The sequence below is a fragment of the Harpia harpyja genome, chromosome 2, assembly GCF_026419915.1.
Source record: "Harpia harpyja isolate bHarHar1 chromosome 2, bHarHar1 primary haplotype, whole genome shotgun sequence".
NCBI classification, from domain to species: Eukaryota; Metazoa; Chordata; class Aves; order Accipitriformes; family Accipitridae; genus Harpia; species Harpia harpyja.
In genome coordinates, this window is record NC_068941.1 from 59,817,248 (window position 1) to 59,843,913 (window position 26,666).

General features: G+C 43.2%; 1 protein-coding gene across 6 annotated transcripts in view; it reads left to right on the forward strand.

Moving 5' to 3' along the window:
- Positions 1-26,666, forward strand: part of LNX1 (ligand of numb-protein X 1) — an 84,949-nt gene that overhangs the window by 24,401 nt on the left and 33,882 nt on the right. For all 6 annotated transcript variants that reach the window (XM_052780051.1, XM_052780053.1, XM_052780052.1 and 3 more), the window contains 2 exons: positions 24,516-24,757; positions 26,371-26,526. In XM_052780051.1, the coding sequence (XP_052636011.1) occupies positions 24,516-24,757; positions 26,371-26,526 (398 nt within the window). The remainder of the gene's footprint in view (positions 1-24,515; positions 24,758-26,370; positions 26,527-26,666) is intronic.

The following is a 26,666-nucleotide window of genomic DNA, read 5'->3' on the forward strand; positions in this document are numbered from 1 at the left end:
TGAGGACCTCCGTCACGTGGAAAACGTGGAGTGGTTTCCAACCTAATCCCCCTTCAGCACGTGGCCGCACTGACCGAGCGAGTGCCTGGGAGGGTGCCGGGCATTGCATGTGCTCAGCACAGGTCAAGCTCTGGGGAGCCTGTGGCAGCCGCACTTGCTGGTGCTGCTTCTCTCCAAGGATTAAACAGCTCCTGGCCTTAGTCACTACTGGTAATCCACCAGCTAGATCCACCCCACTAATTTGAATCAAGCCTTTTTTTAAAAAAATCTATTGTTTGTTAGAGTGAAATGCACAACCTACTCCCACATGCAAAAAATTACTTCTATTTTTCTTACCCCTCTTGAGTTTTACGTGAAACAGTCAAAGGGATCTCACCAAATTAACTGGATCAAGTTTCCCCATATAACTTTTATACAACAACTACTCTCTTAAATTTCAAAACAGCACTTTGGGCTGAAATAGCCAGTAAAACTTAGTTTCTCTGTTCATTCAATTTAAAAAGAAGAGATGTAAGCACCAGCTGTCTTCTAGTGTCCTTGGGCACGTCTTTTTTATGGTAAGAACAATTTAGTTCAAGCTATTAGGTGCACCTTCCCAGCCCACTTCCAGCACCAAGCTTAACTGTGCGGCCAACTTTAATTTCTGTTCAAGTCTGTGGGGAAACTCATGTCTGGCTTCAAGTCTGTCCTTGTGAAACTAGCTGCACAGAGGCTGGGGAGCACAGGGCACGCATTATTCATGACAAAATTGGTAAGCCTGGAGCGCCTTTTGGGCTCATGTGTTAGTCCACTGCAAAAGCCACACGTTGGTCTCCTTACTCTGTGCAAAGCTGCATGTATGGAAATCTGTGTTGGAGTTAAGCTGTGAGGTTAATTAAAGCTGGAAGTGTTGGAAAGCAAGGCTTGAATGGAAAGATTCTTGAATGAAAATATAAATGAAATGTTTAGAATATCTGCATTACATAGCCAGGACAAAGCACGCTTAGATAAAATGTGAAGGGTCTTTTCCAGTGTACTAGAATTGGATGTCTCTCAGGGAAAGCAGAGCTGAGGTGAATTAAAGCAGAAAGGCATAGGTGCATCAAGGGCTGCCCATTAGCTTCACTCCTATGCTACAGCTTCACAAAGGGGCCAGGATGGAAACATGGCAAACTGACATCTTGCGTGGAAGCAAGAAATACAGTCATCTTGGTTCCTGACTCTTCCTGTCTCCAATATTCTCTCTGGGAAAGCTTCTGATCTGGATATTATCCTACCCCGTGTCTGAGCATGTACCCTGGTGCAGAGAAGCAGTAGGCACTGGGCACTCTCAGGCCCCCTTTGTTTCTCCTCAAGCTCTCTGCAAGGGCAGCAGATCCTCCAAGGAGTTGGTTTTCCTTCAGACTTCTGAGATCTTTCAAAAAATCTCCAGCAACAGCTAGTGTCACTTCCCCAGCCTGTCGTCTCACTGCCTTATGTCTGACCCCACTTCACCAGCCCTCTCACTTGCTCTTCCACCCTGCCCTCTTCGTACCTCTTTTGGTCCTTAACTTTGTTTATTCCCCTCCTCTCTCATGCCTTGACTCTGCCTCTGCCATTCTTCTCCCTTTGTATTTCCAGCCTTTAGAATTGCACAGTAAAACTTGAAGTGTTAGTATGAATATGGCCTGAAAGCCCCCAAGCAGAAGCCCATGTAGGTGAACTACAAATGTACTGTATTATTTTTAAAAGTACGGGAGGAGTTGTCATCTAAACTCGTGGTGTTGAGGTGTGCAAACTGAATTTTCTAAGTACATTAGGTGTTGTATTCAAGAGCGTTTGACACAGACTATGCTGCTAGTATAGGAGGTGCAGCAGAGAGTAGTCGTTTCTACTGACTGTGACTGTTTTGGGTCTGGTCACTCTTTGACCAAGGACTAATTGCACTCTGCCAAATATGCAGTATTTTCCCCTTAGCAGCACAGTGGGCTCTGGGTCTCTCCCCCACCTTCTGCCACCCTCTCCCAGAGACGGTACCTTTTCCCGCCTGCACATCCTGCCTGGTTCCACAACCCAGGTTAGAGAGTGCGGCATTTTCGTGGTATGAGTAAGTGTTACTGGTTAGCATCTTTTTCCCCAGCACTGTGATTCTAGGTGCAGAAATAAATTTGTCTGGGACAGCTCCAGAAACCAAAAACCCTTTGAGAGCTTTAAGAATTTGTTGATTCTGCCTGGGAATTTTGTGTGTAATAGAAGTTGGCATTTCAGTTATACTTTGAGAAAGATTCTGCTTCATTCCTTCTGTGCATGCATGAAAGTCACCTTTACTCCATTCACAGCTACCCCCACACACTTGAGTTCAGAATTAGACTTTTTACTCTGCTGGAATGTTTTCTCATGGCTGGAGCCTTCTCACACCTTTGGAAAAGGCTGATGTTGGCCAGCGTCACGCTCAACAAATGCATTTTGTTGCCAAAAGTAAAACCTGAGCCAGCCAAAAAAAGTGAAACCCTGCCAAGCTGGAAAGGCAATGCAACAATTATGGTTGGCAGAAAGATTTCTTTTCATGAATGAGTTATGTCTCAGTTATGTCTGATTATTGTGTAGGCTGCTCAAAAGAAGTGTGCTTACATGCCTTGCCCATGTAACGGGAGCACGGAGGGGCTAAACCTTATCCCACTCAGAGGCTGCTTCACACTCGGCAATCCACGTTGGGATGGGGACCAGAGAGAGCAAAGCACTGGGGGGCTGGCGGGGTAGGAGGAAGGAGTGAGGTGATGGGAGTTGCAGGAAGTTGGTGGTTACTCACAAGAAACTGACTCTCATTTCTTGTCTGACATTAAGCCACGCAGGCCGTATGCTGCAAGTTTGGCCGACCTCCGCATCTCTCTGACAATTAACCTAGTTTAGCACTGGCACTGGCAGCATGACAAGGATATTTTTCCTTGAGCTATTTCTCTGACAAAGCTGGCAGAACTGGGCTGTCCTGCAACACGAGGATAAACACTGCTCTTGCAGAGCTCTTATGCCTGTCATAGCTTAAATCCTGCTCTGAATACTCGTTCTGAGATCAGCTGCAACACAGCTTGTTTCACTGTAGGGAAGCAGACTAGTAGGTCTGAGGATCTTGGGTTTTTTTTAACACTCTTGACCTTTTGGGGGAATCTGCCTTCAAGGTCCCCAGACTGCAGAGCAGCTGGCTGTGTTTTGTGACCTTCTCCATGAGCAAAGCTATCGTTCAGGAACTAGACTGAGTGCTTGTAGTAACTGGGTGCATGAGGATGCCAACAGCACAGGACACGAAAGCAGAGGTTTTATAGTAACATCACTGGCAATGTTGGACTAATATGCCCATGTGACAGCATAGATGTGGCTGCTGGGGGCTTCCTATTTCAAAAGGAGGGTGCAGGCTGGTCCCTCTGTGTTGAACTGGTACCTCAGTGGAAGCATCTGTTAGTCAATGACATGTCATACATAGTGACTAAAACCCCACTGCCACCGAAGAATTCCTGGCTTGGAGCTGAACTCTGTTTGGGGATTAAGAATGTGAACTTTTTTTAACATCTTAGAAAGCTGAATTCACCCCTAGGCCTCAGCAAAGTTGCAGCTGGTGAAGACTGAATTTAGCCCGTGAATCCTTGGACTCTCTCTAGGACATGCTTTATCCATTCATATAATTTATTAATTGACAATGGATTCTGAATATAGATTGACAGTGGGCGAGTCAAGCCATATTTCTAGGAAGTTTCCATCTCCTTTCTGTTGAATTTCTGTTGGCAGCACCATCAAACTTTATTGATAAAGTCTTGTTCTTCTCAGCAGCGCAGGCAGACAATCAGATTTGTAATGATCACGCATAACATTGACTGTATCTACTCTGGTATTCATTCTCTTTTCTTTTTATGAAGACACTGAGCTGAGTATAATGGGTACCTGGGTGAGGAGGAAATAATCACCATTGACGACTCTGTCCTTGTGGAGTTGTCTTGCTCCATGACACTGCTGTGACACATGGCATGAAGTCAGCTTAAGACAAGATATTTGCAGTTGCTGGAGCCATGCTCATTTTTTATTTGCTCTTCTACTAACTCACTACATATTATTTACCTAAATAATGTAAAATAAATGAATAAAATGTGTTTAGTGGTATAAATTTCAGCTACAAAACTTGATCATCAGTGTATTACTTTGGGATTTATTTTTCCCTCCTCAACTCTCTTGAAGTCACATTGGCAGGAAGCAAGTGTTCCAGGTCAGCAAGTCATTTCATGTGCACATATTGGGAAGCTTACACCTCTCTCTATATTACGCATTGCAGTCCCATCATTCACTAGACAGTGTGTAATATATTCTTAATGTAGAATTTCAATAATTTAGTAACCTCTTAAATATAGGAGGAGGGGAATCTGACATGGTCTAAGGATTGTATTTTCCTCTCTTCTCTGCAGAACTTAGTGAACTGATAAGATTAGTAGACTGATGGCCTCGTTATATTTTCTGTTTTATTAAGAACAGATAGTACTGTTTTTGAAAGCGTAATTCAGGTATTTTCTTTTCTCCTCCCATACGTGATAAGCATTACTGTTGTATGTTATTTTTAACATTCAGTTAGCACTGGTGATATCTCACTGTTTTTAACCTTCTTTCCCATGTAAAATGAGTAGTGGAATGGTTTCATAGGAGCATCTGCAGAGGCCCCTTCACTTGTGGATTTTGTAACTCAACAGTATGAAAGGCCAGAAAATGTCCCTCATGGAGCAGGCTTTCATGGAGAGGAGATGGGCATGATTAACCAAATCTGTCCTGTGATCCACAGGAGACCACTGGAAGCAGAGAGTATGCTGTGCTGCTGCTACTATATGAGGATGTATAGGTTGATATGGATGAGCAAGGCTGTTTCGCTTGATGTGTACGAGCATCTCCTGCCAAGAGGCTAAATTACAGTCAGAAATAAGCACTCTATATGAAGAGCACATGTTGCAACACAGCCCTTTGCCAAACAGGTTTTGCAGTGGGAGCGGGAATCCCAGGAGGTGGTTGTGACTTGCCCTCGCCACTGGTCCTGGTTTAAACATTTGGCACATCTCTCCTTCGAGCATTACTGTCTGGTTTGTAATTACAGCAGGAAGATGGCACTGCTGGAGAAAGGATGAATACAATTCTTTCCCAAATGCAGTCTGTATACACTGGTGTTTCTTTTTTGCTCTTGGCACTTCTGCAGTTACAGTTGTCATTGGGATCTGTTGTGGGATGCGCATAGTTGAAAGTGCCAGTTGCTGCTACTCTGCCCCAACCCAGACTGTGATGGAAATATCAGTACCGGTAATATCAGTAAATCAGTCTAGAAATGCTGGAAAGATCCTGCCATGGGACTGCAATCCATGCCGTCCTTGTGCCCTGCTGCTGTGACCTGAGCCCTGGCATAGGACTGGCAGAGTCCTGCACGTCCCACGCAGCCGCCAGTGTTGGGGACTTGCTGTGTTCTCCACATCTGCTTTCTACCTGCTCTGTGCTGTTGTGGATCAAGGGTATGGCCAGACAAATGTACTTTCCTTGGTGCGGTGTCTGTAAATTTTCTCAGTGTCCATTTTTAAATTGCATTTAAATTTTGCATATCTTGATGATTTTTAGTGGATTGAGTATGCATCATTTCTAGCAAACATGCTGTTTCCAGTTTCTTCCCTCAGAGGAGATTAAATTCCAGTACATTCTTGTTTTATTCTTCCAAGGCATGAGTGTGATGAAGTTGGACAGTAATGGTTGCTGCATTTCACTTTTTTCTGCTCTTTCCCCAGTGGTCTAAGCATCTGTAAGTTTGAAGGCACTTACAGTTATGGTCTTTGAGTTCAAAATAAATCAGAAGAGAATAGACCAAAACAGGACAGAGCATTTAATAAGATATATAGTGTACTTATAAACTTGCACTTAATATGTTGAGCTGACAAAGCAAATAAATGCAAAGTCCCACAGATCTGCCTTTTTTGTAATCTAGGCTTGAATAATAGTAATGTGACCCAAGTGACAAAAGAAATTTATAAAGGGAGGCCGAGACCAAGCAACCCTCTTCTAGAGCTGATGAACTGTAATCCATACCAGACATTTCCAAAACGCATTTGGTCCTGTTCTACCTACCTCATAACACAAGCTCCCTTTCCCCTTTCCCCTTTCCCCTTTCCCCATCCTCTCCCTCTTCAGTAGATACTTAGTTACATGCCTCATATTTTTGCTAACTCAGTATTGCAGAGAGGTTAACAGTCTCTTTCTTAGAGAGAAAATGCATTTCACAGATTTGTGATGGTCTCCTTGCTTTTTGTTAATGTCTGCTAATTGTTGTTCAGGTCTTCCTGTGCTTCATGTCTCCTCTGTTTTTCAAATCTCCAGCAAATAGAGGTTGACAACCAGTGCAAAAAATACCATAGTCATTTTGTGCCCTGTGGCACTTTACAACACCAAGAGAACTCACAGCTGACAGCATGAAGGTTTTTTGTCTGTGATGAGAGAGTTTGATTTGCTTGTGTGTTCAGTAAAAATAACAGTTTGCTCTTAAATAGGTGCTTATCTTTTTGCAGTGTTACATAAACTCTCTTGATGCTACCTGCCAAGTGTGAATCGGCCGCTTCTGTCCTATATATGTTTTGAGAGAAAATGCAGGTTTGAAACTCTTTAAATAAGAATCTTTCTGTTGGTTCCCTTGACGTGACTTGTAATGCTCATTCAGTCTCTGTCATCACCAGTGCGAGGCTGTGTTTTGGTTTCTTTAGTCATTTTCCACCTGGCTGCTCCTGGCTACCCTAAATCTTTGTCTTTCCTTTGCTTCCGCTCAATTCCTGTTTTCTTTATACCTCTGCTCTTGCCTCTCCCACACGTCTGCCCTGCTCAGTACAGCAGTACCAAGGGATCAAGCTTATCAGGGAAGCGTGGCCTTGAACGCTGCACAGCATGATGGCAGCATGTTTCTCCTGTCTGATGAGGGAGAATTGAACTGGTTTGAAAATATAAGGTGCTCTCGTGACACAGACTCCATTGTAACCACTGCAGTAAATGCACAGAGTCAAGATCAAATAAGGACAGAGTATGCCGGTCCTGGATTTAACTGTGGTAGGTGAATGGAGATCACCCATCCATAGTTTCGAAGTCACTTGAAGCCAGTAAGTTCAGTCAGTCCATGGAGAGGCGCTTCTGTCGGAGGTGCACAAGCCCTGCCCTCCTTGTTGTAGTTGTGGTGAGACCCTGTCTGCTCCCTTCTCTTGTCTGCAAGCACCTGACTGGTCTGTGAAATAGTCCGTGAAAGGGCTATTCCCTTGAGTGTCTTGTCTTGTTCAAGGAGAGTAAGGAGGAAAGGAAAAGAAAGAAACTGGCTGACTTGATCTGTCAAGGACCCTCGTGGTCAACTCCAGTGATGCTGAGCACACTGAGCCACATGTCTTCCATTGCCTTGCACTATTGCAGCACTGCAAAACTCCGAGCTGGTTATGCTTATGTTGAATTTATGGATTAATATATGAGTAAATTGTGAATTTAAGCTGCAGAGCTTAACTTCAGCAAAACATGTGGAGCAGAAGGCTAAAAACAAAGAAAGCTTTATGGATTGACCAAGTTTGGTGAGACTCTCTTTATATTAACTTCACTTCAGCAGTCTTGGTGAACTCTAAACATTTATCTGTTAGACTAAACATAGGTTAAGCCAGGCCATGAAATAGCTCAGTTGCAGAACTGACATCTAATCAGAGTTTTGTCAACTGATCCTCTGCCTATTTAAATTACCACCTGGACTGAAATCCTTAAAAGAGTTGCAAACTGTCCTACAAAACCCACTACAAACAGTGAAAATAAAATAAGGTAAGAAAATAGGTGTCGTAAGTTCTCCCCCGATATCATTCAATTCCTCTTATCTAGTTGATTTGTTTTGTTCAAGGACCTCGTCTCTAGTTGTTACTCTATCTGCTATTCCAGTACTCAGACAGAGGAAGCTATGGAAGGTGGAAGAAGTAACAAAAAGAGTAATATCAATGTGCTTGATTTTTTCCTCACTTAAATTAGTTCTATACAGATACTATTCCATTGACTTTAGCAAATTGCTCTCTTGAATTTCATTGAAATGAATTAGGAGGAAATTGAGGTTTTGCGTACATGGGCAAACTTCTGGTTTTTACACCTATATAGCAGAGTGATAGAATAGTAGAGATCCAAAAAAATATTCACTGATTCACACCATGCAGTTTTTAGCAGAGACAGCAATTTTAAAAAACAGAACATCCCTTGAGGTCGTGTGGGTGAATGAGTTGAAACAACACAAATAAAATGTCATGGACTCCAGCTTCTGCAATCTCTTTGACAACCTCCCCCTCCCTCCAAAAAAAACACATCCCTGTGTGGGATCTTTGTAAAACCTCAGACTCCACTTTTCCCGTCCCTTGTGACGATGGTAGCTGTATGACAATAGATCTTACAAAACTGTGACTTTTCTCCTGGGTTTTTTGTTGAAATTTATCTCCCTGCATTGGCAAACACAAACTCTGTGACTTTAACACTGACCAGAAAGTCCCTTTGAAGCAGGATGTTTTCAGGAGAGTAGCAGGACTGGTGATAAAACAGCGACCCATTGCTGAACGGTCAGATCTGCAGCTAAAGGGCAAGGGTGCAGAAGGGTCGCTGTTTGTCTCCAGTGTTGAAGCTGGTCCTTGTAAGGGTCATCCACATCGCCACAGAAGGCTTCAAGGGGTTTGGGGTGAATGGACTTGCTGCCTGTCTCATAAGTTACTGAAGAAGCTGAACAGTGTAACTATAGGCTAGGGATGAATCCTGGTCCCCTCTCACCACACCTCTGGTTGACCACAGTGATGGGGATGCAGTAGGAATCATTTTGATGTCTCCATTTCACCTCAGTGTCCCGGGCACAAGGAAGCAGAGGGTTCAGGTTTGTTTGGGTTTTTTCTGTTAACTGCAGGGAAATTCAGGGCTTATTGTTTGGGTCGTCTTCATTCTAAAAGCTTCTGTGCTGTTTTTTCCTTATCTCCTGGCAGTGCTTGAGAGCGGGATAGGTCTGGCACCATATGACACTGCTCCCTCCCTCTGTCCCCATCCTCCTGCTTGGGGAGGCCCTGGGCACCAAGGAGGACAGGAGGCAGTCCATGTCCATCTGAGAGCTGCCATGGCTTGCTGCGTGGGCATACCTCGGCAGGATTTCAAAACGACCTTGAGATCGTGTTTTGCCTCCAAAGGTGCGTGACTTCCTGCAGAGCCCGGGGACAGCGTTTTGCTATTTTCTGTGGGTGCTGATGGGACGACTGGCCCTGCATGGACCTTCCCTGCAGCGGGAAGGCAGCTTGCAAAGGGAGCCAAGGGAGAAAGTTGAAGCCATGGGTATGGCCTGAAATCCTCCTGCTGACATTCCCTGGATGTGGCTGTGAGCAGGCAGAAGAAGGCTGATTTAGGGCTATCTCAGCAGCAGCATTTGCCCTGAGACATGCCTGTGTTCTCCTTCATCAGAGAGAAACAGGGAAAATGGATTCTAAGTGATTGTATAATTTATATGTCTGTTTTTCAAGCTGTGTTTGCTGTTTGTAAAGTTAGTCAGACCTGGGCTTCCTGAGCAATGTTTTCAAGAAAAGCTTATGACTGTGTGAAGCATTATTCTGGAATCACCTATTGTGCCGTCCACCCATGACAACTCCCTCAGCACTTTTTTTTCCTCTCTGACCTTTCCAAAAAGAACAGCTGTGCTGCCTATGGTCCCCTGTGCCAAGGAAGCAGTTGCTGATGTTATCCTCCCCTCCCTTCTGACTGCTTTGCAAAGAGTGCTTCTTCCAGGTCTTCTGAAATAGTCACGTTGAAGAGAATGGTCCTCGCCCTTACAAGGGCGTGAGCTGTAAGGTCCAGGGCTGAGCACAGGAATTCAGGTGACCCATGATTCTGTATCTTTAGCAACACTTGGATGCAGTGCCAGCCCACTGTTTCAAGTCCCAACCTCTTTTGTGCTTCTGGAAGGTAGATGGGTGTCTGTTATTTCTATTCCCTTCCTTTTTTCTAGAGATGCTGAGGTGTCTGATAGGGAATAAAAGTGCCATTCCTACAGTTAGGGCTCTATGGGACTGCTTTTATTCTTCTTGCTTTTTGCGCTATGGTAGTTTAAAGAACCCACAAATGAGCCAAATCTGTGTTGTGGGAGACATTGAACAAAAACATAGTAAACCCTAAGGACTTCTTTTTATTACGCATGAAATAAAGTGAACCTGTAACTTGTTTTCAAGATGTGGCATGTTGAGTGGTAGACCCTGGCTCTCACAGAGCTCCAGAGCTTGAACTATAGGACAATATCACCTCTTAACTGATCCTGAACCACTGCTAGACACAGCTGATCAAATTAATCACCTTTTACAGAGTTGGGTTCTTTTATAAGGGTTGCTGCCAGGAAAGTCTGCCTACTGAACTGGCAAAGCTTTTTTACCCCTGAAGTTTTATTAGGTCAACAGTGTTAAAATGATACTTTTAATATGTTAATTAAAAGAAAGCAAGTTATCAAAGGAAAGAAAACAATTATCTATTTTTCCCCCAGCAGCAGAAGGATCTCTTGGCTCACTTCCTGGTGTTACTTATGCCCATTGGCATGAATGTCTATGCTTCGTTATGCCTGCTTCTTTGTGGGCTAAAGGAATGGGCAGGTACCTTTGTAGACTTAAAAATGAGCCGTAATTTTACTGATACCTTGATTATACGTGGCCACTACCTAGTGTGAAAAAAGAATTTTGGGATGCAGAGCCTGGAGTTATAGAGTGCAATGGCATTGAGAAGCTGGTACCTAAAATTGGCACTTTGAGCTCCCGCAGTTTCAATGTGGTGTCCAGAAGAAAGGGCAGGGAAGAAAGGGCAGAAATTATCCCCAAAATATACACACAAGGAAAAGAGTACACAGGGAAGTTAATCCATAATAAAGTTGGGTGTCAAGTGACAATACTGTTCTTACTCTAGGATAGCTTCTCTGGTGAATGCTCTTACTCTAGAACAGGGATGTCTCCAGGGCAGCTATTCTCGGATGTGTGTTTCTACACATACAGTATACATAGTGTGGCTAAGGTATCATTGCACAACCACTACAGTAATCATGTACTTCCCTGTTGCAGACAACCCCTTAGGAAACAGCACCATCTCTGGAGGCTGGGTGCAGTTAGCCTTTGCAGAACAATTTGTGCTCAGCTTTGGAAGGTCTCCTTAATACCAGCATCTAAGTACTCAGCAAACCCTCCTACATGATGCTGTAGTATCTTCAATTAGCTTTTAAAGAAATAAGAAAATAATTTGCCATGGGGCTCTTCTGTTTACAGTCACTAAATCATTAGATATTTCTTTCCCTTTCTTCTTCCTCCTTCTTTTCCCTCCATATTGCACCCTTATAAACACATGGTGCCGAGTATCTGGCTTTGCCCTTCAGGAAGCAAACTTGTTTCAGGGGCAGTTAAGGAAGTTCCTCGGAAGGTACAACCAGCTGAAGATATGTAAACCACCAACCACTGGACCAAGGCATTGTATAAATTACTAAAACAGAGACCCATGTCTCAATTGTTAATATAAATATTTAAATGCACTACCAGTTTTGTTTAGTCTGTCTACTAAATTTTTCTTTTTATTCTCAATGTCTGTGTCAGGCTGGGGTGGATATTTTGGAACCAGAGAAAATTTTCTCCTTGTAGCTGTAAGATTATTCTGTATTATAAAGCTGGTCAGTTTGGCTCGATGAGCCATCTGCTTTGACAGGCTGTTGTGATAATATTTACGTGAAGCAAGTAGGATTTGTTTTATGTATGTCTGAATCTGGGCTGCCAACATGTCCAATGCCCCCAGCATGCCGCTGTCCACTGGACACTAGTATAGATGTCCAGCTGGAGATCTTGTTTGTTGGTGATGGCTTGGGTCACCTTGAGACATGATGGGGGTAGTGCCTTTGCTGTGAAAATTAGGAGGTGATGAGGCATGGCATGAGCACGCTGCTGGAGGTTAGATTGCCAGCTCCCTTCTGAAGGACCAGGGTCATCTCAGTTTGAAGAAGACAGATTTAATTATCCCCCTTTCAGAGCCGATAATGAACTGACATCATTTCCTATGCCACCTTGGTTTTCCTTCAGGGGGTCCATCATCATGACTAACGAGACCCAAGTCTACTTAAATTGTGACGTTAACAAAATCGCAGCCTGGGCTGGAACAGCCTCGGGCACAGAGGCTGGCTGAGTCACCCAGATGCCACAACCTGTCACAGAGAATTCGCGGTTTGGATTCATTTCAAGGCAGCCTCTCGCACAGTAGCCCCAACCCATTTTGTGGTCCAGCAAGATCAAGCAGGATGTGCCCTCTCCTAGGACAGCAGGGGCAAGGCCACCATTTTGGATTACCCAGGGGAATATAACTGTGGCTCATGCTCAAGGTTCAGTTCTCCAAACCCGCTGCCCAGGTTTGCCCACAGTGTTCTAGGTGCCCATTTGCATGCATGATGTTTATATTTCAATTTCAAAAGCAAAAATAGTTATTAGAGCTTCAATATTGGAATTCCCAAGGCTGCAGTGGCATAAAAAAGGAAAAAAAGAGTAGCTTCCTAAAGAACATTTTGGGATTGTTTTCTATTTGTTTCCTGTATTTTAGTAGGATGAGTGCGTAAGTTAATGTGTTTTGTAACAGGACTCTTACTCTGAATGTTTTTTTAATAAATTGAACAATTGAAGAAAAACAGAGTGAAAACATCCTCTCTTATTTATACTATGCAAAAATATCATGCAATCTGAGAGAGTAGTAATGACTAAAGAAACCCAGAGCATCAGCAAGCTAAGGTATAAGAAGCAGTAGCCTGAACAACTTGGGCTTAAAGTAAGATATGGTGCAAAAGTTGTTTTCTTCTTCTCCTACTTTTTTACAGTGAGAACAATCATTCACTGGAACAACCTCCCCAGGGACATGGTAGAATTCCCACCACTGGAAGTTTTCAAGATGCAATTGGACAAGGTGCTAGATAGTCTCATCTAGGCTTCCTTTCCCGTGAAAGGTTGGAACAGATGATGTTTTGAGGTCCCTTCCAACTGGGCTGTTCTGTGATTGTGACCTTTGCCTTTGTCAGGGAAATCCTTTTTGTGTTGTTGGTAACACAGTGCCCATTTCTGAAGGTATCTTCTGTAATTAAGGGGGTCTGGGGTTGGATTCCTGCTTCCACCCTAGTTTATGCGTTTTATCCCATGATTCATCAGTTATATCCTGGTGGTCTAAGAAAACAAGACACAGCTTTACGGAGAGGTTCTCAACCCATATTTCAAGCTTCAAAGATCACTTCTTCATCTTCAGACTAACAGAGGGCAGTGCCTTTTCTTATGAACTTCTCCCAACTTCAACCAAAAAGCCATAGCAGCCTTTGAAGCAGGACTCAGATTCTCCCTTCCCAGGTGCCAGTTTTTCATTTGGAGAGAGCATTGGGCCCCCTCTTGCTTAATCCTCCTCTCTGAATGAGCTTCAGCAGGAGAAGCAGAGATCAGCCTTACCCCAACCCAACCTGAGCTTTAGTGGTTAGAGCAGTCCGGAAAACTGACGTATGAGGGTGTGAGCTCCGTCAGATTCCCTTGCCAAGCAAGAGCTGACAGTGGTCCACGTACAACAGCAGGGAAACCACACTGCTGTGTTTTTGGATGCTTTCCGTGATCCTGAGAGCGGCACTGCCTGTAGGTATCTATATGGGGAGAAAGCTGAGTGGTTGGGCTTTTTTTAGCTTTGGATAAAGGAATTCAGGTTAAAAGTATTTCTGATAGTTCTGTTAAAAAATGGTGTTTAAAAAAAATGTTTTTCACCATTTTTACAGCATAAGTGAGCATTTCCTACCATGTGAGCTTTCGGAAGACCGTAAACAACATTCCAGCCATACTTGTGCTGTGGCTGGATATGGACTTTCTGGAGCCTTTAAATGCTTTTACAGTGTGTGTTTATTTTAATGGGAGGGTGAAATATCTCACTAAAATATCTCATATTCAACTGGGTGGAACCCATAAAACCACAAGCAGTGAAGATTTTTGCATGCCCAATGGGTTTGGGGAGTTTTGTTCTGAAAACTGGCTCATAATGTCCCTCTGATCCATCCTCTTCCAGCCATATGTGCAAAGAAGACGACTGCAGAGCCAGGAGGATTAGAAGCCAGAATAGTGTTTCACTAGCCAAATGTATTGTTGGCTATGTTATCTTCACAGAAAACTAGTGTAATGAGATATTTAGTCAACAGTGTGACTTATGTACTTCTTACGCCAGTGTCAATACTCATTTAGGCTGAAATCCTGGAAACTGAACTCTGTGATACACCAGGAAATGTTGTACTCTTCCTTCCCCACCCCTACAGGGAGCCTGTGTTGTTTTAGGGTTTAAAGACACGGTGCTTCATGCGTCAAATGCAGTTGATTTCTTATAGGACTGATTTAGGGTCCTTGTTGAATATCAGACATTGGAATCCAATCAGACATTGGAATTGATAAGACAGGAGAACTACTTTTTTTAAATGGGAAACATTTGTGACATCTTAAGAAGCTTCTTACTTGTGGTGGCAGAAATGTTTGCTCAACACTCAGGTGGGCACCTGACAGGGATCTCTGGTTTTTCAATTTCTGAGGTATGCTGAGACCTTTTTCTGACCTTCTCCATGAGGAAGCAAGTATGTTTTCAGAGCTTGATGTGTGCCAAGATGTGTTAGTGATGTAATTTAGATACCTGTGCTGACCTAAAAGGCATCTTATGTAACTTTTGGGTCACTGAGATGAGAGGCAAGTGCCACCAGAGCTAGAGCTGTGGGTGGCTGTCCATAGCATGTTCTGTCAATAGGAGACTGTAATGACAACATTTGTTATTTACTGCCTGCAGCCCCATTGTTTCCTGTAATTTCAAATTCCAGTAGAAAACATAATAGGAAACCCAAGCCTTGGGTTGAAAACACCTTAAAACTGAACACAGTGTTCCCTTTTTATTATTTTACATCTAGAGACTTATGTGCATGTGTCATTGCTTTGTGCCAACATAAGCCTCAAACCTGCTCTCAGTAGTGCTGGCTTGTCGAGTCTGTGACATAGCAGATATTGTAATTAGTTTTATTTTAAAAAGAAATGTGTGCTAAGTACGTGTAAATACAAAGTTTCTGTCTGGCAGGCTCTTCTGTCTGCAGCTACGAGAATCGGGTTACGCTGATACTGTCACCCTTGTTAAAAAAACAAACCCCTTGTCCAATTGCAAGCATATTTTGCTCACTGCATCATAAAGTTTTTATAGTATAGGTGGGGATAGTAGGAGGGGAAGACAATGCCGAGATACTAAGTTCCAGGAGACTAGTTATACCTGTTGAATATAATCCGGTGATCAAAATACCAAACAATAAACATGAAAAACACATGAATCAACAGATTGAATGCTTATTCTTAACGTTAATTATATGTGTGTCCACATAATCTGACAAATGTAGTGTATTGGTTTGTATGATATTATGAGGTATAGTACTGCAATGCTTTAAGAATTTCTTTGCTCTTGCACTTGTTATTTTAGTCACAGATAACTTGATTTTAGCAGCATTTACATTTTTTGAGTCTTTGTATATATATGCTGTGATTTTCCTTAGGCTCGTTTTCCAGTTAAGGTTCTAAATGAGGAATATATTCTGTGATCCTGCTGCAGTCTCATTGCATATGATCTCAATTCCTACTGTAAAAAAGGTTACATTATTATTTTATTAGCATAAGGCAAAATCAGTGATCCAGATTGCCTGCAGAATACCAGTGCTGTTCTTTGAGTGGTCTTGGGTGGACCTGAAAACCAGATATGAAGCTGACAGGTGTTGATGGCAAGCGTTGTGTTACTTTCCAAATATCCAACTGACACACATTGCATGTGATTGCTCCCTCGTGCATGCCATTTGTAGATAAAAGAATACGAGTATTGATAAGTACCCAAGTTTTCCATGAAGAAACCTCTCAGGGGTCTTTCTAAGTTATGTTTTCTCACTTTCTCTTGAAACAATGTTCTAGTTTTGCTCTTTTTTAAGAGTGGGGAAGGTTGAAGCTTTCAAGTATGTTGTGTAGAAAATGGTGCAATTCTAGAAGGTGATGAAAGCACCTGGTAAAGGACTTTAATATTGCACTTGAACAAGATTAACGGGTTTAAATTATGTTGATCTGTTGAATGCTAAAAACACTAGAAGCCATCAGCAAGGTTTACAGGCTCTCACCAGCTCAAAAATGTTAGTCCCACCTGGTTTATTCTTCCCTCTTATTTTGCTCTGAATCTCCTACCCAGGTACTCATAGGTTCCTTGCTGTCAGTACCTGAGCACCTACCAAGAGTTAGAGATAGTGTGCTGCTCCTCTGTTTTCTTTGTTTGTGTCAGCTGATGTGAGTAGATTGCATGAGGTATGTTTAATATTATTAGTTTACTCTTGGGGAACTTCAGTATTTAATTGAGTAAGTTCAGTACAAATAAATGCTGCTGTTGTTTTGCATCAAAAAAGATCACTGTGGTTCTGTACTTCTGGCCAGTAACTTCCCTGTGATGAAAAATGTTTGCTTATAGTAATCTGGGAGCAAATATGATTAATAGGCTGACTGCAGCCTTTCAGCCCAGTTAATTCCTCATTTTTGTTGCTCAAGGTCTGCTTGTGTTCTACAAGTATTACATTTAAAGGCAGCATTGAAAAGGTAGAAGCTGTAGCAGCAGCCCAAGGGCATGCCTTATGTGAGCAGTGGGAAGAGACTGCCGATGTCCTTGTGCATTCTCAAAGCGTTGGTGGCTTGGGCACAGGTGGGAAGGGGCAACAGAAGGTGAAGCCACAAAGTCAATTGTGAATATTAGCTTCTCGAAAGTAGTAGTTGTGTTAAGCACAATATTGAAGCTGTGCTAATCCATAAAAGAAGTTGGTATTTCCAGTCTGTATGCTGACTTGCCCATCTCAGCTGTCTGTAGCAATTTACAACTCCGTCCCCCTATATGTAAGGCAGCTGCAATTTGTTGGAATGGTTTAAGACCAGACCTTGAAACAATGCTTGAACCTTGAAGAGAAATCAGTACAGCTGTAGTTTCAAAATCATCAGTGACAGAGTAATAGCCTGGAAGAAGTGTCAGGGGAGGGAGAGAACATGGCCTGGACCAACAATTTGTACACAGTCCCAACAACAACTGGGATCATTGCACAATAATCCCAGTCATGATTTTTGCCCACAATTGCAGGCAACTAGTATTGTTTACCTATTTCTTCCAATTCCCTGTTCCCATGATAGAGCTTAATGGGCCTTCTAAAAGATTTCATAATAGAAGCTGATGATGGTGGTTGAAATACAACTTTTTGCTTTTTAAAAAGAAGGGAAAAAAAGCTTAAACATGACCACATGTTACATGACACTTTAGTAGCATGTACATGAAGTTGAAACTCTGCAATTTATTTAAGAATAAAAATGTGTTCCAAGTTCTTTCAAGTCTCCTGAAAACTAGTAGGAAATCTGGAAATTCCTCCCTTCCCTCAGCATGAGCAGTCAAATTTAAAAAGGGGATTTGGTTTCCATTGAATGCTTGTTCAATTTGTGTCTGGCACTGGCTGTCTGTCCATCAGTAGTTCTGGGAACTGTGGGGACTGGCCTCTGAACTGCAATTCCATTCTCCACCAATTGAAAGTACTTTCAAGGCCCTGTACCAAAATCAGTAGCCATGCTTGCTCCTCCTTCTCAGCAACCAAATCACAGAAATGGGAGTACGTCACTGTAGGTGATGACTAGCATAGTAATTATAAAGAATGCTCTCTCTATATATTTTCCTCCTATGCTTAGTAAATCTTTTTGGTTTTAATCTGTGGGAACTCTAAGTCCTTCTTCTAGTGGTGCACCCAAATTCATACAGAGTAGCTGATGTGGAAGTGTAAGTATACAGATACTCCTGCACACGTTCCTTATATAAAAAACAAATATATTTTGTTTGACAGCATCATAGTGCAAAAGCATTGTAAAAATGACAGCCTTTCCCTGGGGTCAGATCTTTAGAGATAGGACACAGCACAACTTTAGGCTTTGCTAGTAAGGTAGTTCCAGACTTTGTTGAATTACAACAGCTTCATTAAAACAAAAAGCATGAAAAAACCTTAGGAAACAATAACAGGGATATGCAGAAATTAAACTGAAAAAAAATAGATATTTGAGAGGTTTTTCCTATCTTGTGGAAAGTATTTAAGCTAAATAACTTTAGCTTAAAGAAATAAATGTTATAAGGACCTTTATAAATATTTATAGAGTAGTAATGCAGAAATATAGAACCATTAAATCTACTACGTGTTTATACTTTAGCAAAGGCCTCTAGCTGACAATAGAGAGCAAATAACACGAGACAATCTCTCTGACAGCTAGACAGAGAAGCCATTTGCTTCATCTGAATGTCTATCATAGCTATCTCCATGTTGACATGGAGAAGAGCAGTGTGTATGGAAGCAGAGGACAGAATCGCTCATCCTCAACCCCTCGGAGGCAGCGGGGATCAAGCTGCCGGCCTGTGCCTCCCTCCCAGACAGTCCTGACGACCCAGGTGTCAGGGAGCTGTCTCTAAAACGCTTTTGTTTATCGGGTTATTGAAGTGAAAGAGTAATAGTAACTGGGACAATTTCCCACTTAAGTTAGATAGAAAATGAGCATTTTTTTTTCCCCCAAACAAGATGGCAAGCCCGTGACACTGGAAACTCATCAGGGAGAGGATACTCAAGTGCATCAATGCCAGGATACAGAGTGCACAGAACAGCAGTGGTGAGTGTCTAGAAATGTTGCCGGCATTATGAAATTCAAGTGCAGGTGCAGAGAACAGCCTGTTTCTAGTTGCATGTTTAGACAAGGTTTTTGCAGCCTGACTTTCAGCAAATGTTGGTCGGACCGTAACCCAGGATTTTAAGCTTTGCTTTTTACATGGTTCATCCCCTTCTTTAGGAACATTGAAGAAGGTTTAATGTAGGCAGGACCTTCCTAGCCACAGCTGGTGATTACAGTAGCTTGAGGAATGCTCTGGACATGACACAATCCTTTACAAAAAGCAGAAAACACAAATGCATTTAAAAAAAAATCAGGTACTATTTATGAAGATTTTTTCATATGCAGCATTCATGCAGTGGTTAATCCTTGCAAGAACTCAGAATTACCAAGGAAAAAGCATTGCTGTTAAGCACTCAGTTCCAGGATTGATTTTCATATATAGCAAAAAAGAGGGATTTTGCACATAGGATCAGGACTCACAGAAGCCAGATTTCCGAGCAAGGATGATACGACATCATGTGGTGTAAAGAGCAGCAGGGTATCGGTCGCCTTCGCTGCTGAAGATGTTGATGTCTCTGGCCTCTTAAGCATCAGTATGGTTGGTCTGGAAGGGAGATTGTGCATTTGCTGCATTTTAGCTTAGATCTGTAACATAGGATTTGGTTGGGGTTTAGATGCCTCGGTCCTTTTTCAGTTTTGGCTCCAGTTTCTGGTGCACTGTTGGCAAAAGGTCAGAGGGGAGTTGGTGTCATGTCTGCCTGAGAACTGATCAAGTCAGTTCACTCCCTTATGATGGAGTTTCAAAAAGCTTTAGAGTTTAGGCATTTGGCCTGAAAACCATGTGGTTGGTATTTGGGTTATGTTTGGGCTACAGTCACTGCTGATGCACACACGGTACGAATGGTTCCTGCGGGGCAGAATTTGCCAACATCTTCTTGTGAGTCAAACTCTGCAATTCAAATCCCCCCTGCTTCCTTCCCAGACATGATAGGAGCCTCTCACCAGGGTCTCACAAGTGAGGTTATCAGCACCAGGTTATCCAGGACGGTCTTTGTTGGTCATCTGCAGTTTCTCCATCATCTTTTCCACCGGATCAGTTCAGGGGTACCAGAGCAGTTGGAATAGTTTGTGTGACAGGGTCAGGGTGTGATACACACTGTTGGTACTTCTGATCCTGGCTTGTGTCAAGTCCAAATTACAGAAGGATGAGATTGCTTGCAGTGGCATAGCTGAAACATATTTGTCTACCCTGATCAGGGTTTAGCTTTGGATCAGCGATGACAGCCCATTACGCAGTATTTTCTTCTGCTGGGAAATCTTGAGTGCTTTGTATACATTGTTCTTAATTGCACTCAGACAATGTGTCCATTGCTGTTGCATAAAAGCAAAACAGCACCAAAATATAAGTGTGCTGGAAGTGAGGTTGGGAAAGCACTGCTGGAACTGGGCAGGGAGAGCTTCTGCTCTGTTTATTTGTGCCAGACCTGGCTCACAAGCACTGTCATTCTCTAGATTCACTTTTTTCCTGTGTTTCCTGCCTAGGCAGTCAGGTGTGAGACAGGGAGAAAGAGGGATAGCCTTTGAAGTGACACAAATAGAAAGCAGGGCATTTTTAAAAGAGCAAATGCATTATAAATATATACTTTTTTTTTTTTGCCTGTGATATTGTTTCATTTAGATCACTAGAAGTGAAGTGAAAAAAATCCATGCAGTTGTCCTTGTTTATGTCTTGCCTTTACGTTTTGCCCCTTGTGAGCCTGGGTAATGGAAATCCTTGCGGTCGACCTCACTTTCAGGCGCTCCTTTGCTGTGCGAGTCAGGGATGCTGCAAGGAAAATGCATTTCTGTTTTCAAACAACTGTTTTCATTTCAATTTGCAAATGATGTGGAAATGTTTCTGTTGGCCTTGAGTTTGACTGAAGCTTGTTTTTACAAATGGTAGGACCGAGTTAAGGCAGCCACAGAGTTTTGGATCTCCTGGCTCCAGCGCTTGGGATGTGCTGCTCCTGAAGCCTGGAGTGCAGAGCCTCCCTCGCGTGAGGAGCAGGGTGCAGGGCAAGGCTTGCCCTGCAGCTGCTGGTGTTGATGCCAGCCAGAATTGCAACCCTGGGTGAAGCTTCAGCAGCCTCCACTGCCCTTTCACTGCCCGGTCGTTAGCTCATACAGCCAGGATTTAGGCCAGCATAGTTCTGCTTCATGAAAGAGGCCATGCAAACAGAAGAAACTATTTTCTGAATTTCCTGTATGCACCTAGTGACACTACTTTAATGGCATGAACTGTACAACACGCATTATTCATGTCTGTTTATCTCTCTCAGTTTTGGCCTTCAAATTGTTTCAGCTGCATGGATGTACTCGCTGTCCAGCGCAACTGAGAAGGAACATAAATCTGTAGCTCACCTTGGCCACCAGACAGTGTTGGGTTTGCTTTCTGACTGACCTATGTTAATCAGGTATCCTGCTCTTCCAGCTGTAAATCAGGCAGCTGATTAATAATCACAGTGAGAGAGATAATTAGTACTGGCATGTAGCTGTTTTATGGATCTCTCTTTTCTGGGAGCCAACTCCAACCATATGGAAAGATGTAGCTGAGACACTATAAATATGATTCCACTTAGACAGTCATCTCTTCTGTTTTCTGTTATCACAGCAGTGTCAGCACAAGGAAAACAATGAAAGTGAAGAGATGCTGTTGCAGATTTTATTACAAGTTTGAGGGCTTGGGACTTTTTTTTCTTCTTCAAGGACACTGTGTTAATCTGAAGAAAGAGGGCTTGATTTGTGTTCATTTAGGCCTGCCACAATTATTTAAGAAATAGCTGTAGTGCTCATACTTGAAGGGCTTTGGTTCTCTTTTAACTATTTCTGGCAGAGTTAGAAAGATATGCCTTGTGCTTTGTATCATGACAACTTGTCTTCTCCAATAAGCCACATCTTAAATTGTGTCAGCCCTCTGTATGTTCAAAGTAACTGTCTTCTGTTCATTGCTGTTGGATTGATGCTGTTAGCTGGGTGTCTGCAGTGCAGCCAGCAGCAGCGAGTGAGGATTTCCACAGAAAGTGAAGGCTTTAGCAGGGAAGTGCAGATGGGCACCAGGCAGCAGTTGAATCCATGTAGCTGGGAATCCTTGGGCAGAGCCACTTCTGATCTTCACGTTGATCTTCATGCAACCCGCCAAAAATAAAAAAAAGATCTGCATTTGAGGACCCATTCACAAGGCTCTAATATCAGCTGCTGAAACTTTACTGGCACGGTGAAAACAGAGGCAAATAAAATAAAATGTGGAGCAGGAATACCTCTTATCATGTTCCGAATCTTTGCAGGATCTCTGTAAGGCAGAGTTTGTCTTTTGAGAACAGCAAACAATTCACCCTGAAGCCATTTCTTTGTGTTCATTTCATTGCGTTGGCTTTTTAGACTATTTTTTAACTATTTTGTTGAGCAGTCATAGGCTGGATTAGTAAATGGGACCTTACTGTGAGTGGGAGAGGTCAAGGACAGATTCCCAAAATGCTGTGTTGGAGAAGTTTAGGTAGGCTGCAAGAGGGGAAGGCCTTTGCGTTTCTGCTTCCTATGAAATATAAAGGAGAGCATCCTGCCATGGTGTGGGATGCTGGGCAGGGTGAGGAAGTCACCCCTTTTTCGGGAAGGAATAAGAAAATGCTTGCTGCAGTGGAGGCAGGAGAGCTCTTCTTTTCTGTTTTACATGATTATTGTTGCAGTCTTGTCTTGGAATAGGTGCCCCAAATAGCTTTTTGTTGGTCTTTTGAAATAGTTGACTAACCTTCTCTTCCATAAGAGTATTTTCTTTTGAGATGCCTCATTTTGCTTGTGAAAGGTTTCAGAAATAAGTTCTGCCACAGCCATTCCCATCCACATCTTAAAGCAAATACAAAGCCCTTACCTAGTTTCATCAATATGATACAGTTTGGGTTGGGGGTTTTTTCCCCTCTTTAAGACAAAAGTTGTCAGAAGCGGTATGAGGTAAATTATGGTTAATCATAATTTCATGCTAAAAAAAGGTTTTAATTCAATTGTCTCTCATAAAAAGCCAATACCATAAAAGAACTTAAACTACTGCTCCAAAGCTGATATAGAGAGCTCTGTGACTGGGCTGCATCTCATCTTTCTGTCCCAGGAACTGCTTCCATAAAACATTTCTCTTCCAAGGCTTCTGTTCAGTGTACTACTTCTTTTCTGACACTTAACCCACTAGCGTTGTGTACTGTATGCATTATGCATTGCCTGTTGTGCATGCCATATATTACAAAGAGCTTTCTATCCCTAAGGGTTTCTGCAGCTATTTCTGTGAGTTCGTCCTACAGGGCACTTTTATGAAAGTCATCAGTTAGCCTTTGCTATGAAGAAAGAGATAATAGTAACTGAAAATAGGCCAAGCTCATTAGATTATGATTAAAAGGCAGATTTTCTTTTTAATGCAGTGAATGAGGTTCTAGTGGGTGGGCACTGGGCAGAAGTGGTGCTGGAGAAAAGTCACAGGTGCTGTGTCCTTGGGCCACTCTGTCTCTTTAGTTATTTTACAGCTGTAATTAAATACTGACTCATGAAGAGCATAGTGACCTTTAATTTCATTCAAGTGACTTTAACAAATCTTAAGAAAGAAATGCCATGTGTGGTCCTGCCTTTGCTGTCTAGGATGAATCTAGAGCAGACAGTTGGGACCACAAGTAAGTTGTTTCAAAGCAGGCTTGTAATCTGCCTCTTACAATGCTGTATCTTCCGCTCTTCTGGGAACATGCATGGCTCCACCAGAAATGGAGGATTTTGTCACTGTGGAGGTCGAGTCAGGATTTAGGATTTGGATTTTCCTCTGGAATTATTTTAGAACCTGCCTTTAGCTCCCCAGAGAGGTGAAGTCCCAGGCTGGCCCAAGGACCTTGGTCTGAGGTCTGAGGACCTGTGCTCAGTCATTTGGTGGGAGCCCTGCACTCCCTCCTTGGCTCTGGCGGGGCTGCAGGGCCAGTGGGACCCCCCCACCTCCTGCATCTCTTCCTCTGTCAAGGCAGTGACGCCTCTATTTTAGTGTCTCAACTGAGCTGGAATAGCAGAGCTGGAAACTTCGTCTCCATGGCTGAATTTGAAAACAATTCATTAGGTGCAGTTCAAGTAGTAAATGGTCTGTACGGGCACTGTGTGGGGACTTGATTCCCGCAGACCCTGGGGGGTTCAACTCCCACCTGCAGCCCTCCCTTCATTGATTGCATTGGCTTCTACCCAAAGGGCAGACCCTGCCTCCTGCATGAAAGACTACAGCACTGTGCTCCCCATGAGACCACCTTGGTGACAGGGAAGGTTTTTCAGGGTGAAGGGCTAGGTGAGGCGCCTTTTATTTCACCAGCAGACCTGGAGAAGCTGTCAGGCCTCACCCTGCCCTCCTTCATTGACCAGAAGCAAGGGGGAAATTACAGACTGTAGCCTCTGGCTTAATTAGCCACCTGCTATTCCTGTCCTCTTCCATCCGCAGTAACTATTTATACACATGAGACTACAGACAAGGCTGCAGCTCTCTATTTTTTCTTGACCAGCAGTAGTCTCTCTCCATAAGGTGGTAACTCAGCTACTTTGTAGGACAGTTTTCTTTCTTTTTCTGTGTAACATGATGGGACTGGCATTTTTCCCTCTTGCTAACCACCCATATTTCATCAGCCACCATGACTGTCACAGTTTGTACTCCAAGTGATTCCTTGGCACCAGATAACTTCCACGAGTACCCACCATTTAAATACAAATTGTTATCATGTCTCCCTTTCCCTCCCTTCCCCTTAGATGTAAAGGAGCATCCCACTATGGCCTTACCAAGGAACGGAAGAGGCGTTCCCAAGACTGCTCTCCGGACCATGGCTCCAGTTTAGCAGTAGCTGCCCTGGGCCCCGAGCTCTCGGCAGCTGCAGCCATTGCCTTAATGACAGATGAGCCGGGGCTGGTGAACCCGGCCTTCAGCCCCACCTCGGAGGACAGCCAGTCGGGCAGCAGCCCCGGAGACCTGCATCGCAGCAACCGAAACAGAAGTAAGAACTAAAAGTGATGGTTTCAGAGCCTGGTAGCCTCTGACAGCATTTGTTTTCTGTGAAACATATGTTGTTGGAGGCTTTAAAAAAAAAAAAAGGGGACAATGAAAGCTTTAATTTTACATGGTTTATCAAATTGCACACTCAGTGACCCAATAGATTTGAGTTGAAAACCAAATTTGCTTGGCCAGGGGCAGCATCAAGCTAAAGATGGACTAGCTGCACACATGCAAACCACAGGTCTTAAGAAAGATTATTTAGGCAAGTCAGCTCGGTTGGAAGAGCAAATGGCATATGTAATGTGTTGGGGAGATGGGGTAGCTGTGTAGTGGCTTCACCAAAACATGGTGGCCCAAGTAACCCCCATAGACCATGCCATGGGCAACTACACAAAAGCCTGTTGGGAACTGTGATCAGCAGTTGACAAGTATTTGCAGGAAAACAAACCTTAAGAAGTGCCTTGGGAGCTTGGGGGATGTTTGCCAGCCTCCCAGGGAGGTGCAGCTCGGAGGAGCTGGTCCTGCTGAAATAACCATAGTCAGGGACAAGTTGCACCAGGAAATCTTGCCTTGATCCTTCACCTTGTGAAACTTCACCCGGCTCGGATGAATGTCATATCTGAAAAACGTGGCCTGACCAAAGGCAGACTCGGAAGTGTTAACAGTGGGTTCAAAGCTTTTCTTTGAGGACTCTGAAGCCAAAATGAATAGCCCACCTTGTGTTGCACCAGCTGTGTGTTGGGAGAATGGATGAAGGGCTGAAGAAAGACTAGAAAATGAGCAGTGCTATCCTCTTGTCTGCATGGGGCTAGAGAGGTGAGGAAAGGGAGGGGGTAAGAAGAGAACACCAGAATGAAATTAAATCCCACCAGTTTTATTGAGTTTAGAGGCTGCAGTCTGGTTTGAGGGAATGTTGTATTATTAGATTACAATGTTTGGCTAGCACACAGAGCTGGAAGAGAGAGAACAGCTACAGCCACGAAGATATCTTCAGCAGGATGGAAAAGAGTGACATGTTTTGAAAGTATTATGACTTTTTTTTTTTGTATTGCCTTACCCAGGTTAGAAGATGTGACTTAGTTGGTCCCTCCCACCTGATAATCTTTGAATTTTTGACATGAAATTGTTGGCTGTTGTTGGTGGCTTTGAAAGCATTGCAGGGTTTTGAGGCAGTAGTGTGGGGTTTTTTTCAAGAAGAGTTTTTAACAACAACTTCCAGGATTGGGGTTTTTTTTTTTTTTTCAAACTTATATAACTTGGGAAGGCAGTGCTTCTTCCTTTTCTATGCATTTTTCACAGGACTGCTGCTGATTCTGCCTTGACTGAGGATTATTCTCTCCCAGGCTACCACACTCACAGGAGATTTCTGTGTGTGGCTGGCAAAACAGACAGGGAAGGTGGCAGTTCCAGGGTGTGGGAGAGAGGTAGGATAATTGTACCCAGATTCAGGTGGGTGCAACCTTGGAGTAACAGCTGGAGTCAGGTGCAAAGGTGAAGTGCAGGCAGCCTTGCTGTTGATGTTATGCCCTGTCGTATGCTGATGGCTGCAGAAAAGGTGTGGTTCTAGCCCAGAACTGCTGAACTGTATTCATTTGTTTTTTCCTGTTGTTGCAGCTCGACACTTTGAACGCTCCACTATAAGAAGCAGATCTTTTAAAAAAATAAACAAGGCATTCAGTGTTCTTCGAAGGACAAAAAGTGGAAGCGCCGTTTCCAACCAGGCTGACCGGGAAAGAGAGACTGTTGGAAACTCTGCTGCTGGAGAGGAAGGTAATGCTTTATTCTCCTTGTGTTATCACTTAAAATGGGATAGGTGACCCTATCCATGTGGGAACTGGATGTCCATGTCTTTCATGTATGTAGTGGGCTCTGTGTGATTAAAAAGCCAGAAAACTCAATCTTTCCTTATT